Source organism: Fistularia commersonii, chromosome 1 (genome assembly GCF_037954325.1).
Source record: "Fistularia commersonii isolate RoL2024-O1a breed Wild chromosome 1, RoL_Fcom_v1.0, whole genome shotgun sequence".
NCBI lineage: Eukaryota > Metazoa > Chordata > Actinopteri > Syngnathiformes > Fistulariidae > Fistularia > Fistularia commersonii.
The window spans coordinates 12,237,317-12,250,800 of NC_141284.1; the positions used below are offsets into that span (position 1 = coordinate 12,237,317).

Below are 13,484 nucleotides of genomic sequence, written 5' to 3' on the forward strand. Positions count from 1 at the left end.
ATATATTGTATTGGCATTTTGGACCTGAATCCACATGATACATTTTTAGCATTGCCACATTTATTTTCAATACAAATCGTATCATCAAAGTGTGCTCGACATCCTCTGTGCAAAATGTCCCTCAGGCAAACAGTCTTCTCTCCTCCTGCTCTCATGATCAATATTAGAAATCGATAGGTGGGCTTTTTACCTTTTTGTATCTTTTCCTGTTTTTATGTTGTTGTTTTACTCTCTGAAGCTATCCAACTCTCCCATCCACCATAGTGGCACTTACGAACTCTGAGACAGCAGTGGGTCTTGGGAATTTGGGGGTTAAACTTATTATTAGAGAAACTGAGTTACTGCAGTGTCTGTCCTTGAAGAAGGGCTCTTGCCCTGCACCAGTCCTGTCCGAAGTGAATCACTCTTGTCAGGAAAGAGCAAGACTCATAGCCACGCTTAGCATAAACCCAGTCCCACTGCTGTGCTGTCTGTTGTCAGGCCTGGCAAATAGTCCGCAACCAGCACAATTTGAATGGTAGGACATCAAGACTGGTACGTTTACACAGTGTGGCATGGCAATGTGATTTATTCAAAAAAATGTCTTTATTCTGCTTAAGACTTTTGAGATTTAGGTTTGCATGTCACCTCAAAAACTCACAGAAACCCAGACACTGACTTGCTTTCAGAGGCCCATCCAAAAACGCAGATAGTCCAATTGGGACTCTGTGAGATAAACAATACGATGGGATGTGTCCTGGAACCTCACTGGATCACAGGAGCCAAAAAACACAACTTGTCCACCCAGCATATTGAAAATGTTTGGCAAGCGGCCATGACGCAGGGCTCGACCGCTTTCCAAAGACGGAAAGGACGACGCAAGGCACCTTTCATAGGATTTTCCAATGTTGTCGACCAAACAAGATGTTTTTTTCCTGCTATGAGGTTCAGGTTATCAATTGTCTCCTACAAGCATGTGAATACAGACACATATTCATTTAATGTTGACTATATATGTGTTACTTTGCAACAAACGGTATATTCTTTCGGAATGCTTCCCCATTGTAACTTTAAAACCCATGACTTGTCTCTGCCATGTTCTGATCAATCTCACAGCAAGACCGTGCCAGAAATGCTGCTCTTTTACCATTTGCTCTTTTACCATTTCCGACACTCACAATTTCCATACAATTCAGAGAGAGCTGTTGACGTTCATGTGAAATTTTAAGGCAAACCCTTTATTCTCATTCTGATAAATCCTATCTTGGTAGTTGGGAGACCAGAAGATTTTCGTTGTCTGTCTGCCTCTCCTCTGATTCCTCACACTGTCTCCCCCTTGTTGGACTTGCAGGCTTATGTCATGTGGAAAGCTTCTTCACTGAAGTAGCTCGAGGACACTAAGAAGCTATTGCCACTTCTGGAGTGTTTCTTCTCCCTTTTGCAGAATATTGTCATTCAACTTTCCTTCATTCAAATAGGGAGAAAAGCCTTCAGGTTTTTAAAGGAATTGATCCCCTTTTCCAGACATATTCTCAGAGGATTAAGCAGTGAGGCCCATCTAAAGCACCATTAATCAAATCAAAATAAATACCCCACTTTACAATAGAGGATGCCACATTTTCCTTTTCTTTTTTGTTGGGGATTTGTCCCAGGGAGGAGAGTATCACGGTGAAAAAGGCCCAGTGCCTGTGGAGTGAATACAATGTGATGATCTGTGTGTGTGTGTGTGTGTGTGTGTGTGTGTGTGTGTGTGTGTGTGTGTGTGTGTGTGTGTGTGTGTGTGTGTGTGTGTGTGTGTGTGTGTGTGTGTGTGTGTGTGTGTGTGTGTGTGTGTGTGTGCGTGCGTGCGTGCGTGTGTGAGTGAGTGAGTGAGTGAGTGGCTGGCTGGCCGGCCATGAATTACACTTATGTGTACACGAGGTGTGTTTCCGTGTGTCTGGCAGTATGTCCATGTCATCTTTGACAGCCTGGTGATTTTCTGTCTGCTCTTATTGCAGCTGGTGCTGGAGTGGAGCTGAGCTTTTAGAGCCAGAATGGAAGGGTTTAAGTGTGCCTTAGGAAAGCCTCTGGCATTGCAGGCATGTGGCACTTCAGGGCAGCAAGAAAGCATTTACTGCAGATTAAAGCTCCTCTCAAGTGTTTCACAAAGTCAGCCTTAAGCTTTGTAATTCCCAGAGCCATCTAGCAACCTGCAGCTGTGAAAAATGTTCTCAGACCACACCCTGTACACATTCTCTGGCATTCAATGGGGGTTATAGAGGTTGTACATATTTCATCCCTTTCCAGTCTAGGCAATAATATTTTGGCTGATGTAAAGGCTCTATCTGCCACAACAGCAGCTGGAAGTATGCCTGCTGGTAATTTTTTTTTAGACAGTCTGTTTCTGTCGAATTAAGTAATTCATCATACCCATCAGGAACTGGTGTTACCGTGCTGCCATTTTTTGCCAATATGCTTTTTTCTGGAAAGTCAACATTTGAATAATATTTGAGTCTGTTCAAAACTTCAATGATTAGTGGTGATCTGTGAGCTTACACTCACCCGTCTTTTCTCAGGGAACTACCCTCGGGTCTCCAACTACAGCGTGACTGCCAATAGCAACTACAGCGGCCCTCGGCCCGGCATGACCAACAGTCAGGCCATGAACGCTAGTGGCCCGATGCATGGCCAGGGGCCCAGCCAGCCCATACCCACAGGACGCAACCATGTACCTGGAAACCACAACAGGGTTTACACAACCATAGCCCCCAACTCACCCAATATGCCTCAGCCAGCTGGACCAGGGATGGGTCCTCCTTCTTTGGGCACTTCTAACCGCAAAGTGCAAGACACCGCAGTAGCCACCTCTGCCAACTCAACACACAACAGGTACTAACATAACACTTGACTCAATGTACTTCCTTGTTGGTTTTGTACGGCATCTGAAATATATGTGTATTCTTGGGCCTGCATGTTTGTAAAAGAATAGTATTCGACCCAGATGCGGGACTCTGATGGTATACCCCTTTCTAGGCATTAGTGGTAAACTCAGATCATTTTTTTCATGTTTTGACACTGATGTGTATTGCCTGACTGCAGGGTCATCTGTGGTCCAGTGTCTTGGTAAACTGGAGATCCAGATCTGCATTCCTTTTTCCAAGGGTCTTTTCAGACACATTAGCAAGATGTCATCTATGAACCATTTGTGCAATTTTCCCTATATTCATATATTTCAAAAAGGCCTGATAACTCAATAGCTTTCGCTGTCTACCGAGTGCCATTTGTTGCAGAAAGAGAGATATTTGCTTCTGAGCAGCCTGTATTGTTTAAATAACATTTTTAAAAAGTAAATCATGGTTGTAAATGAAAACATAAGATACGTTTTTGTCACCAAGCACCTTAACACCAACACAAAGCAAATTGAGGCATAACATTATATGAGGTATTGAATATTATATACACTATATGGCCAAAAGTATTCACTCAGCCATCCAAATAATCAGAATAAGGTGTTCCAATCACTTCCATGGCCACAGGTGTATGTATAAAACTAGCACCTAGGCATGCAGACTGTTTTTTCAAACATTTGTGAAAGAATAAGTCACTCTCAGGAGCTCAATGAATTCCAGCAACTGTGATAGGATGCCACCTGTGCAACTAATCCAGTCGTGAAATTTCTTCGATCCTAAATATTCCACTGTTAGCTGTATTATAACAACATGGAAGTGTTTGGAAATGACAGCAACTCATCCATGAAGTGTTGGGCCAAGCTTCATGTGGCCTTCAGACTAGCTCAAGAACAGTGCCCAGAAAGCCTCATAGAATGGGTTTCCATAGCTGAGCAGCTGCATTCAAGCCACACATCACCAAGTGCAATGCAAAGTGTTGGATGCAGTGATGTAAAGCATGCCGCCACTGAACTCCAGAGTAGTGGCAACACATTCTCTGGGGTGACGAATCACACTCCCCAATATGGCAAGCTAATGGACAAGTCTGGGTTTGGCGGTTGCCAGGAGAATGGTACTTGAATGACTCTGTTGTGAAGAGTGTGAAGTTTGGTGGAGGGGGATTATGGTGTGGAGTGGTTTTTCAGTAACTGGGCTGGGCCCCTTAGTTCCAGTGAGATGAACTCTGAAAGCGTCAGCATACCAAGACATTTTGGACAATTCCATGCTTCCAACTTTGTGGGAACAGTTTGGAGCTGGCCCCTTCCTTTTCCAACATGACTGTGCACCAGTGCACAAAGCAAAGTCCATAAAAGACATGGATGAGAGTCTGGTGTGGATGAACTTGACTGGCCTGCACAGAGTCCTGACCTCAACCCGATAGAACACCTTTGGGATGAATCAGAGCGGAGACTGAGAACCAGGCCAGATTATACACATCAGTGTATAATCTCACAAATGAGCTTCTGGAAGAATGGTCAAAAATTCCCATAAACACTCTCCCAAACCTTGTGGACAGCCTTCCCAGAAGAGTTGAAGCTGTTTAAAGCTGCAAAGGGTGGACCAATGTCATATTGAACCCAATGGATTCAGAATGGGATGTCACATAAGTTCATATGCGAGTCAAGGCAGGTGAGCAAATACTTTTGCCCATATCGTGTGTATTTATAACTGTTGTAGTGCTGTGGATTTGGGCTGGTATTAGATTGCGTGGGCAGTGAACTTCTGGTAATCCTTGTTGAGGGAACTTGTGAAAACATAGTTGGTCTTCAGAGAGGAAGGGTGGATTTCAGCGCTTCTTCATAAAGGTGTTTTTCCTAACAATGCATCATGGCATCATGGGAGTAGGGCAGGCTTGCCAGAATTTTGCAGACTAGAGTGGCAGATTAATGTTTATTCTATGTATGAATCTGCCTGAAGACTTGAAGTAATTGAGAATATTTTGGATGAGGTTACTGTTTTGTTGGGGGTGTTTGCTGTTGTCTGTCTGCAGACGACCTCCTGGTCAGAGGTCATCATGAGGAACTCACTGCAACCCACTACAGGCCAGTGGCTCTACCTTCACACTGCCTTCATCTCTACCTAGACCTTACCATCTACCTATCCTGGCCCCCCCACATACACACACATTAACGCCACAATAGGTCGGCCCAGTGCCACCAGAAGATGCATGTCAGCATTTATACTGTAAATGTGTAGGTCATGTGAATTAGCTGGGTGGCATTAAGATTGTGCCCTCCTTACTTGATCATACACTAGATTGTAGTTCTGAGTGACAATTACAATGAGATTGGTGCATTAATTCCTCTGTAAATCTATTTGACTATTTTGGCCATGCCTCCGCCATTGAATCCGTGATTATTTTCACTCAGGGCCTATTACATTTTTCCTTTCTGGCTATTCCACTTGCAAGTTTTGTGTGTAAGATATTGTCACACAAGATTGTCACCATCCTAATTAACATCATCCTAATCATCATAGTCATCGTCATCACTCTGGCTAACATCGGAAACAACTAAAGCTCTTCCTCATTGTCGAATCAAGGGGCACAGAGACATACGTATTGCTGGCTGAGCCATTAAGAGACAACCAAGCTGTCAATGAAAAGTGGCAAGACATGATCGCCACCGCTGGGACCAATCAGACTGTATCAGTCTCTCCTCACATTCACCCAGACAGACAGAGGTGTTTTGTATCTACAGAAGACACTCACCTTTTTCCCATCTGCCCAAAATGTGTTTGGATCATAATGTTTCTATCCCCTTCTTTACAACAACCCATATAATTCAATGCTAGCCATCAAAGTCTACCCAGGGTTTTCCCTCCAATTTTGACATTCATTAATTTGGTCTTGTCATTGTGCTTCTCACTGATCACACAGTCAATCTGTTCATTATAATGTTGTGTTTAAAGTCTCCTCTGTTCATCGAGGGGGGTGCTTGTTATTGTCCACGCTAACTTTCCAATTACCAGTTACCCAGAGCATCCGTTCAGCCACACAGAAAAAAAAACTGAACAGAGGCAGCTGTTCAGAACAACAAAAGATTAAACTCTCTGATATAAAAATGTGATTATTTATTCCTGTCAAGATCAGTGTTATCATAGTTTGAATTTCCACATTTCTGTCTCTTTCAGGGTGTTGAATGTTTTTTAAATTAAATCATACATTTTCGCAGCGAATAGGTTTCCAACAGACTTTTTGGTTTCAATCTTTGTCTCTTCGCTCACCATCACTCTCCTTATTGCCCGCTGTCACTCAATCCTTCTCATACACTAGTCTCTGTCTGCCTGCATTTTCTCTCCTCCCACCTGTTCTACTCTTTTTTTAATTCTTTTTTTTATACCTAGTCCCCCAACTGTATTGCCCTCTCCCTCTCTGTTTACTTCTTTTATCTACCCAGACTGTTTTATCTCTGTCTTTCTTCCTTCCAATTTGCTATTTGTTTTTGGCTGTCTCCAGCTCAGCCTTGTTATGTTTTCCTTCCTCAGATCCCACTTTAGAACATCTGAGAGAGATCAGGAGAAAATTGGCCTCCGAAAACCTGCAGTTAAAGACTCCAGTACCCGGTTCATTCTCCAGATCTCAACGCAACATTCTCAAACATTCAGACCCAGTTCCTTTCTGTCTGAGAAACAACCTGTTAGTCTATCGCGTGTCTATTCCCCCCTTTGGTGCATCAACCTGAAGTGAACTGGCACAGCCACACACCCGCTCCCTTCACTATAAGGAATAGTTAGCAGCTAGGTCTGCCTTTTGCTCTTTTTTGCAATGTGAGCCTTTGTTGCATCTCAAGTTTTCATCTCTCTACCCTCATCTCCGTCTTTTCTGATTTAAACACACTCTACCAGAAACAAGGCGGCTTTATTGTGCCGACTGAAAAGACTGTCAGATGAACGGCAGAGGACAAAATGTGGTATCCCATAGATGTCAGCAAAGGTTATGATTGATTAAATCTTCATACAGTGTGGTGTGAGAGTGTGTGTGTGTGTGTGCGTATATGTGTGTTTTGTTGTTGTTTTGGGTTTTTTGTGTCTTTCCCCGAGCCCTCTAGGAGTTTGTCGGCACAGGCAGCATGTAATCAGACACAAAAACAATTTTTTTCAGATCAGCCTCTGCAAGAAGCATTGCTGTAGAGAGAGCATCCAGAGACTTGAACATAAATGTTTTCCAAATAATAGTGTTGTCACTTTTTCTGACATCTTGCTAATGATTTTTTTTATTCAAGGGGGAAAAACGTTTGTGGTTCCTTGCTTCACGCAACACACATATTGAAATGCCACTGTCAATTCTTCATGCATTGATTCACAGTTTAAAGGAGAAAATACGTTGGTCAATTAAAAACTCATTTTGGCAAATCAGTTTCACAAAAAGTTGATGCTGTTAGTTGAATAGCAGCATAAAAATTCAGAGTTGTTCAAATAACACGGATTGTGTCAAGTCTGTCAATGTGGAGGAGGTACACGTATGATTGGAAGGAAGGTATGGCAGAAGATTTTTATAGGCTGTGGATTGATGTTGGAGAATTTTGGAACAGAGAGGAGAACAGAAAGTATTAAAAGGTATAAGCTTTTCTTGGCAAAAGCTTCTGAGGACAGAATTGGCTTTTAAAATGACTTCCCAGCGCTGCCGGCGACACTCTCCAAAAAGTTCCTGGAGCTATATGAACGGGCTCTGTAGAAAAACTAAGCACTTAGTAGAAGAAGGGCAAAGCTCAGAAAAAAAAGCTGTAAATCAAAGGGAAATTGAAGAGAGAAAAATGTTGGAAGAGGGAAGAAGAAGGGAGAGGAGTGCTCCCAGGCAAATCCTTGCCAAATAATTCATTTCTGACCTCCTTAGTAAGTAAATTTGCTAAATAAATAAGAGCAGTGCTTGAATGTCAAGAACGGGGGATGCTGCCTGTGGCGCTTTGTCGCTTACAGTCTTGGCAGAGCTGCACCGTGTTCTGCTCTCAGTACATGTACATGGGCAAAATAAATGACTTCCTCTCCATCCATCTTGAGCTGTTTGATGTTTGGGAAGCAGATGAGGACAAAGCGAAGAGTAGCTTTTTTGTGGATTTAATATGCTAAAAGCTGTCCTTTTATTTTTTTGTGGGGAGTTTATTCTGCCAACCTCCTCTCCTGTGTGTGTGCGCGCGTTTGTGTGTGCACGTGTTTTTTCTGAGTCAGTAAGTGAGGAGTTTGAGGAGCTATGAGCCCAAGCTGCCCTGAGAACAGATTGGGTCCATATATAATTCATGGCCTCCAGTCGATCGACTCCATCCTTCCATCCAGCTACCTCTCGTTGGCTTTTTCCCCCCCCTTACTTTCCTCTGTACGCTATTAAATGCAAACACACACTTACACACTCACATACATACACACGTACACACAAAGCGGTGGGATCGATGGGGAAGGGATGCTCGGCTATCACAGACAGTCCCAGCTTGGCTGTCTTGTCCAGTTAGCAGCGCTGGGAGGCATCAGCGCAGCCTGTCACCATGAATGAAGGACAAAGGTTCTGCCGCTGCTAGTGTCAGCTGTTTGGCTGGCACCTCATAACCACGGCTTTCCCCTTGGCAACAGCACCCACCCCACGCATGAGCACAATGCATGTTCAGACACACAGTGACACGCACGCATCAGATGCGCACACACTGTCTCCTGTGTCGTCTCGGCCATCTCCAATGCCCCTCATAAGTGTAGGCTGAAAATCAACAGATGTAATCATTTGTTTGCACTAGAATTGTGCATGTTGTAGGAACATAGATCTCCATATGTCACAATGTGATTGGCCTCCATTTGTGGTGGCAAATCCGCTCAGTGTCTTCAGTCATTTAATGTTTTTTGGGTTGTGGAGGCTCATTTTAAGGCTATGTTTGTTGTAGGTTAGGGTGTCTTTCCAAGTCAAAGAAAATGACTGGCCTTCAAAGGAATGGAAACTCAACAGTGGGATGGCATTAATTGAAAAAGTACTAAATTATATTTGTCGGTGGCTGAATATGCCTACCCACCAATGCATTTTAAATCAGTTTAAATTTTTACTCTTTGTGTGAGAACTCAACTTGTAGTGCGTTTTATATCATGCTCTGCTGTCATTATGGTGTATCCAGACGGGCAGAACAAATATTCTGCTCAATTAAGTTAAATGTTTTTGTGCTTCATTGTGGGGTTTATAATTTATTCATTTATTTTCTATTATATGTGCGCATGTGTGTGTGTGTTTGTGTCTGTGTGTGTTCCCCAAGTTCAGTCTCATGGAACAAAGATTACCAGCAGCTTTTGGCTCAGAGCTGAAAGAGCACCGCCATTGATCGGCCAGGGACTCATACACACATTAGTCGGACTTCTTGCCTAAATAACCTTCTCTACTTCTCTCTCACCTATAACTCTTATTTCTCTTCCCTATATTTCCATCCCTACATCCATCTCTTTTCTCCCAATGCTGCTGCATTCACTTTCTTGCCTCACTCACTTTTTCTCTCACAACAGGATGCCTTTTTTTTCCACGGCACAAAGGTGCCTTAGAGCAAGATGAATATGGTATGCGTGTGTGCGTGTGTGTGTGTGTGTGTGTGTGTGTGTGTGTGTGAGTGCGCATCCCCCGCCCCAATAGCAGCACATGCATATATTAAGTGTGATTAAAGGCTGTGCAGTGCCTCCATCAAGTGCTTTCTAATGGGCTTTTTTATGGCATGAATTAGTCATAATGGGAGAGCACTACCATTGAAAGCCTCCAACCACTGTTGTTGTTGTTGCTCCTGGTGATTGGGATATTTCACCATTCACACACAAGACCATGTATTTATATTCCCAAAAGTTGGTGAAAGGCATTTTACAATATAGATTTATGAGGCCAGTTCACATTGCTAAACTTCTAGATCCCTATCATCTTATCAGCCCAGTCTATTGTGGAAGTTTGCAAGGAGAGGTGCACTGATCAAAAGGCAATTGGGTTTCCATGTCTCCAGTGAGTTTTTTAAGGAACACGTAGGTAGCCGACAAAGGGGGTCTATTTTTCCCTATATTGTAGAGAAATCGAGCCAGATAGGCATGGATTTTGTGAGCGTTTGTTTCTTCGCCATGGAGCTCCCCTGTGCACCCCGGCCCCCATAGAGGGATTACATATGTATCATCAGCCATGCTCTATGACTAATTACATCTGTGAGATGAGATTATGGGAAGGTTTACCAAGCCAATCCCTCCTCTTAGGCTATGTGTATCGGTTCTAACATGAGGTATTACACTGTGTGAGTGTGTGAAAGAGAGAAAGATGCCAGTTAGGAGTTTGAAAGACACAAATCCGGATTGCATTTTTTCTTTTTTGTCAGCTAAAAAAAACAAACAAAAAATAAAAAAAAGAAGCACAGCAGTCGGACCAAGCGGTGCTCTTTTTGGTCAGTCGCCGCCCCTCGTTGTCCTTCAATGTCAATGTCTTCTCATTTCTAATTGTATTTCATCATATATATTCGCTGCTCCCCACTATGTTTTTTCTTCCTGTTTTCAGCATTTTAGCCATTTTCTTTCTTCCCCTCACATCTCTGTTATATCTCTGCCTGTCTGTTTTGTGGTTGTCCAGGAGATAATCTTGTCTCAGCAGGAGATAGACCAAATTGTTCCAAACATGGTGTTCCCTTTCAGCCTCCATGTCAGAGCTCTGTCTTGCCTAGCAAGCAATGATTGATGCTGCCTTCAATCACACATATGCACACACTCACGTATACTCAGAGAGGACTAACATTCAGCAGGTTGCAGATAAACCCCTCTGATCTTACTTGCTTCGCCACTTGACGAGCCGCCTGAGAGAGACAAGGGAGGCTGAAGAAGAGAGATTGAGCAGGATTGATTTTTGCCATTGCCATGGAAACAAATAACATGATCCCTTCCAAAAGCACACCTTAATTAGTTAAATTAGGACTTGTGGGAGAGGGAGGCAGAAGGTGGATTTGTAGAGAAGATGATAAGGGAACATTGATGAGTTTTCCTTTTCAGATCCTACATGCTCCTCTTCACACTTGTGGAAGAGATGTGTTTGATCAGTGATATTTTGTGTGCTGTGTTCTGTATTGTGATAAAGTACATGCTGCTTGGTTCTCACTACAAGGATCAAGGACAAGAGCAATACAAACTGCCAAATACCATCTCTCTACAATTTAGTAACATCTGCTATGCCACAGCTTTCACTGTTATCTACTTATCTCTCTCCACAGCCTGCTATTACGTTCTAAATTTGGTTTCCTCTCCTCTTTTCTGTGGTAGGCAGGGCAGTTATCAAGGCCCCGGCATCGGCCAGGCAAGCACCATGACCACAAACCCATTCAGCCAAACAGCAGGCAACACTGGCCCAGCCATCAGTAATACACAAGGTCCAACCTTCAACATGCTCCCCTCAGGTAAATGAGCTTAATGCCCACTGGCCCACTGAGGCTAATGTTATTTATGTATCCTTAAGGTGTGAGTTATTTTTAAAAGTCATACAGGGAGGGCAGGTGCAGACACCTGCAATACAAATGTCAGTATTTAAACAACAGAGAACTTACAGTGTATATTATCTTGATTTCCCATCATAAATAAGCTTTCAGACCCCTGCAGCCCACTGTCTACCTACACAGGTTATTAGCCCATCTGCTCTACAGACTTATCTTTTATACAACGCAAGCTAGTAAATTCCAAAACAGTCTGTTCCTCAAAACAACCCTCTGGATGAATGTCAAGTACTGGCAAGCCAATTACTGAGCCAATAAAGACCAACCCTATGTGTTTAAGTTGACAACGTAAAAAAAAAAAAAAAAAACATCTCAGGTCTGTGTCCATTCTCAGTAAGGGAAATAAAGAAGAAAAGTCATTGGCTAAATGAAACAAGAGAAAAAAATGGAATAAAAGACAAAGACATCAAGTCTGCTCTCTTCAGTGCTTCTGATTTCCATTATGTTGCTAGTTTTCCTATAGAACCAGCCGTTCAGTGAGCAAAGATTAATGCAGTGCAACCCTTTCTCGTTCAACCCTTCACCTTGCTACATTGTTGCCAAAGGAAGCTCATTGAGCGCTGTGGCTCTCAAATGAAAGGCACTATAAAATCAGGATGTGTGACATTTGGAAAGTGTCAAATGAATTGGAGCATCAAGGTTTCTTAAGACTCGGGTGCTTTGCCCCTGGGCATCATAAAAAGCCATTAGTTTTCCCACTGTGCAGCAGCACACACAGGAAAATAAAGAGTGGAGACTTGTATCCAAGGACCCCAACCCTCGGTTGAGAAGAAATAGACAGCTGGTGCTGTCTAAAGTAGTCCGGAAGATCTTCAATATATAAATGGGTGAAAACAGAAACATCTTCATGTCAGCAAACATCTCTTGAATCATTACCTGTCTTGTTGCCTCACTGGTTGTCTCATGAAGCCCGTATTTAAAAAAAAAAAGTTTCTTCATTCAAAAAGTAAGCATATTTTATGCTTTATCACGAAGCTATCTGTCGTGCTAAATAAATATAGTGAATCACGATTATGATTATGACTGGTTCTAACAAATGGCTTTTATTTCTACACTTAGGATGCAATTGTATTCAAATTCTGTATCAGCCCTCTTTTTATATTTTGGGTTTTCTTGCTTTTTGCTTTTCAAGCATCTGTTAATGTTCCCATCAGTTGCTGATTGGATAAATATAGTATCACCCCATGAAAAATAACATGTGTATAACACGTTCTGACACATACTTAAAAGGACAATATTTTGATTTTGTGTGAAAACTGTAATTTGGTAAAGAATATTTAGTCAAAAGGAGTTGGTAATTGTGAGACATGGAGACATATATTGCTGATGTGTTTGAAAAGTGATTGATTTGTCAGTACTACTCCGTCAACCCCCTTGTACGTTATCATATTGTCACGCTCATGGACATTCATATCTCTGTCAACTTTATATGTTTGAAAGCCCCATTATTTTAAAATGATTTTTATTTAGGTGACCTCTTTTCTCAATGGTGACCATGACAGATAAGAGAATGGGTGGCACCAATAGTTATTTTTCACGTAATGTACGTGAGCGTACAGTTGGACGTGTAAGGCCTAAAAGTGTCCAGACGTGCAACTTTTTTAAATTGGTTGGGAAATCCATCCGTGAACATTCCTTTATTTCTGTCATGTTCACTCTTGTGCGGAGCAGAGAGAGTGTGAGTGACAAGTAGGTGAATGACAACAGGAGTAAATATTTATGATGCAGGATTGCATTCTATTATTATGTAGGGTTTGGTCAGCACAAAAGCACCATTCACTTTTAACATTTTATGATGCTCTGAACAGACAGCTGCACCTTACTTGTCCATTCGCCCCTTAGGTGAAGTATATCGCTAAAAAGAGATACCAATTAAAGCAAAGAGAATAAAGGTCATCTGCCCCAAATTACTTATTTTAAAGCATTATGATGGGATTCAGTGAGAATATCTTCACAATTATTTTTCATCAAATGTTTTCTTCCTCTCTGTGAAGGAGCCACAGGAGTGTCAGGAGACGGGTTGATGAGCCCAGATGGGAAACAGAAAACAGATGTAAAAGATGACAACAGCCCTGCCAATGAGCCGAACAAACCAAAGGTAGCTCTTCGACCTCCA

General features: G+C 42.4%; 1 protein-coding gene across 4 annotated transcripts in view; it reads left to right on the forward strand.

Moving 5' to 3' along the window:
• The window catches only part of LOC147237371 (AT-rich interactive domain-containing protein 1B-like), a 186,448-nt gene that overhangs the window by 152,766 nt on the left and 20,198 nt on the right, over positions 1–13,484 (forward strand). For all 4 annotated transcript variants that reach the window (XM_086148124.1, XM_086148097.1, XM_086148114.1 and 1 more), the window contains 3 exons: positions 2,535–2,847; positions 11,142–11,275; positions 13,363–13,466. In XM_086148124.1, coding sequence (XP_086004250.1) covers positions 2,535–2,847; positions 11,142–11,275; positions 13,363–13,466 — 551 coding nt within the window. The remainder of the gene's footprint in view (positions 1–2,534; positions 2,848–11,141; positions 11,276–13,362; positions 13,467–13,484) is intronic.